Here is a 3,306-nt window from a genome sequence, read left to right as displayed (position 1 = left end):
TAAACGAACAATATCTAGTTGAGGTATCTAGTTCAAGTACAACAGATATTGCTAATTTTTCCTAAGTAGACTTCATTAGTGCTGTTGTATTACAGTGAATATTACTGATAAAGGTAGATTCACAGGTATTTATGTTTCCCACTTGTGTTGACACATTTCCACACTTTCTGATGTGTCAAGTGGGAGATATTTGTGAGTTTTTTGGTTGTTAGTTAGCAACCTGCAAATTGATATGGAATAATATCTTTTGTCTTGATTTGACTGATTTGGTACCAGTAGTATTTCAGCATTATGCGGTTTGTCATTTGCAGAGCCAGAAGAGAGTAGCATGTGGAAAAGAAAAGACAGATTGAGCAGCGAGGAAAATGGATTTGACCTATATATTCAAGATGAGTATTAATTCACTGCATTAAATATGCCCTTTTATATAAAAAAATCTGTATCTTTTCTGTTTTTGTCTTTAAAAAAGGGGGGCCTTACCAGTGAAATTGTCAATATACAGACACGAGGTAAATGGAACCACAGAAACGGCACCATCTGCTGGTCACAAAATCACCAGCATTTCCCACCATTAATGGTTAACTTATGTCAGAGGCAGTGGAAACTGAAAGTAGAGTTTGACATTGTTTAACAGAGCGGAGACGCCATTACAGGGTGCAAGATCTCTACTGAAAAACACATTTGGAGGATTGTAAGCAGCAAGCTGAAGTGAATGTGATTTTTGTGAGTCTTGCTACTGAAAAATCATTTGGATACCAAAGGAAATGGCAGAGAAAATGTCTCTTCTTGAAAGTTACTTGAGTTGCCATGTGTGTTCGGAGACTTTCCGAGACCCCGTGTCTCTGAGCTGCCACCACAGCTTCTGTTCCAGCTGCCTGAACCAATTCTGGGAACAAGCTAAAATCAAGAACTGTCCCATTTGTAAAAGAAAATCCGCGAAGGCTCATCCAGGAGTGAACCTTACACTGAAGGAACTAGCTGACTCCTATGCTGGGGGACAGAAAGCTGGGTCATCTGAGACGGATAAAGGGGAGGAGAAAGTAGTGTGTGGTAAACATCCAGAAGAGCCCAGATGGTTCTGTAAGGAGGAACAGAGAGCTGTGGGTCCGGTCTGTGAGTCGTCTCACTTCCACGGTCACAAGATGGTTCCCCTAGAACGAATAGTCAGTGACCTGAAGGAGCAGATGAAATCCGAGTTAAAGTCTCTACAGGACAAGAGGAAGAAATACGAGGAGGTTGAGAAGAAATACCATGAAGTGGTTCAACACTCCATGAGCCAGCTGGCGGCCACAAAGAGGCAGATCAGAGTAGAGTTCCACAAGCTCCACCAGTTCCTGAGAGAGGAAGAGGAGGTCAGACTGTCGGCTCTGAGGGAGGAAGAGGAGCAGAGGGGGAAGACTGTCGCCAGAGAGATGAAGATCATTCAGGAGATGATCTCCTCTCTCTCAGAGAATGTCTCTGCTGTCGAAGAAGACCTGCAGAAACGCAACGCGCCGTTCCTCGCCAGTTATAAACCCACTCAGACCAGCGCCAGAGCCCAGTGCTCGCTGCCGGATCCGCATCTGGTCTCAGGAGCGCTGGTCGATGTGGCCAAACACCTGGGCAACCTGTCCTTCAGAGTCTGGGAGAAGATGAAGGGGAAGGTCAAGTTCAGCCCCGTCATTCTGGACCCAAACACCGCAAACGAGTGGCTCTCTCTGTCCGATGACCTGACCAGTGTGAGGCGTGGAGACAAGCGGCAGCTCCCTAGGAACCCAGAGAGACACACTAAGTATGCCACTGTTCTGGGCTCTGAGGGCTTCAGCTCAGGGAAACACAGCTGGGAGGTGGAGGTGGGAGATCTTCCTGGCTGGACTTTGGGTTTGGCTAAGGAGTCAGCTGACCGGAAGGGGAGGCAATATGCCTCACCGAGACACAGAATGGGGTGGTTAGTGCACAGCGGTGGAATATACACGACCGGGCCCGGTGAGACTCTCACAGTGACGAAGAGTCTCCGGAGGATCAGAGTCCAGCTGGACTATGACATGGGGGAGGTGTCCTTTTATGACTCTGAGGACGAGACTCACATCTACACGTATCGAGACACTTTCACTGAGAAACTCTACCCGTATTTCAATGTCGGAAAGGCCGGTGATGCTGAGACTGTTGATATCAAAGTCTGGCAAGCTGAAGCCTGTCTGTGATATGTACGAAGACATATTAGGATGAGGATCAGACTGATCAGGTAGATTAAGAGATATCGTTACATAAAACCAGGTCTTAATCTTAATGTCCAAGAAAATCTTTTTCCACTGCTACTGTGGAATCTACTGGACAAAAGGATGTGAAAAACTGCACACCACTATCATGAAGCATTGATGTTTATTACTGAATGTAAAGGTCTCATTCATGATTGTACCTTGTATGATTGCCTTTTATTGGCCTTCCCTTTACACTCAAAGTCTTATTAATACACTGTAATCAGCAAGGCCATTCTGCTGTGCTTTTATATCTTAGAAAACTTGGTGAAAATGACTCTCTCGTCACAGAAATTATATTTGCTACTTGTCCCTAAGGTCTAAAGTGACTTAGGCAAAATATTTTTCATGTACTTTTCTTCCTTTTCATTGTGGAGAAAAATACTCCGCTCACCCGGTATCAGACTTGGCTGAGGTGCTGGAGCTACAGGATATCAAACTGAATGAGAAGAGCATCCGCACACTCAAATCTGTGCAAGAATCTTTATAATATGCAAGCTTTCGGTCAGAGACCTTCTTCAAGGCTTCCTCTTCATTGTAAAAACATTCACAACTAAATAACTGTTTTCACTTGTTGAGTTTAAAGTGATTTTTGAGGGATCTTCATGCTTTGTTTAGCTAAGATTTATTAGAAGTGGTGATGATTGCATTTACCAATTAATTGAGTGTAATTGTGTATTATTTTCTCATACAAGTTGCTCTTTGTCATTTTGTTTGTAATTGTTATGATTGCCATGATGTTGCTTTTTGGTAAGATTTCTCTTGAAAAATAGTTTTTGATTCTCAATAGGACTACACGGTGAAATAAATGTTAAATGATGATGATGATGACGCTAAATGATGAAACATCATTAAATCACCAGGTGCCTGTTAGGTTAGCAACATCTTCGATAGCAATATAGTATACATGAACTGCACAAAAAAATTTGAACGTTTGTGATGTTATTTTTCCTTCCTTCATCACACATTAGTTTTAGTGTGTAATATTCCTGGATCTTCTGGTATTTCAGTTGTGTGGGTCTGTTGGTTTTCCCTGTGGAACCAAGTGATCTGATATGTTTTCTGATTC

The 3,306-nt window shown here is 43.0% G+C and overlaps 1 protein-coding gene across 1 annotated transcript; it reads left to right on the top strand.

Moving 5' to 3' along the window:
• Positions 1-764: 764 nt before the first annotated feature.
• On the top strand, positions 765-2,183 carry LOC139658440 (E3 ubiquitin-protein ligase TRIM35-like). The gene has a single exon (XM_071536572.1). The coding sequence runs from the start codon at positions 765-767 to the stop codon at positions 2,181-2,183; it is 1,419 nt and encodes a 472-aa protein (XP_071392673.1).
• The last annotated feature ends 1,123 nt before the right edge of the window (positions 2,184-3,306 follow it).

Source organism: Centroberyx affinis, unplaced genomic scaffold (assembly GCF_046629955.1).
Source record: "Centroberyx affinis isolate AG114_WGS23_722 - 3 ecotype Tasmania unplaced genomic scaffold, CSIRO-AGI_Caff_v1 ptg002908l_1, whole genome shotgun sequence".
NCBI lineage: Eukaryota > Metazoa > Chordata > Actinopteri > Beryciformes > Berycidae > Centroberyx > Centroberyx affinis.
This window is presented reverse-complemented; position numbering and strand designations above follow the sequence as displayed.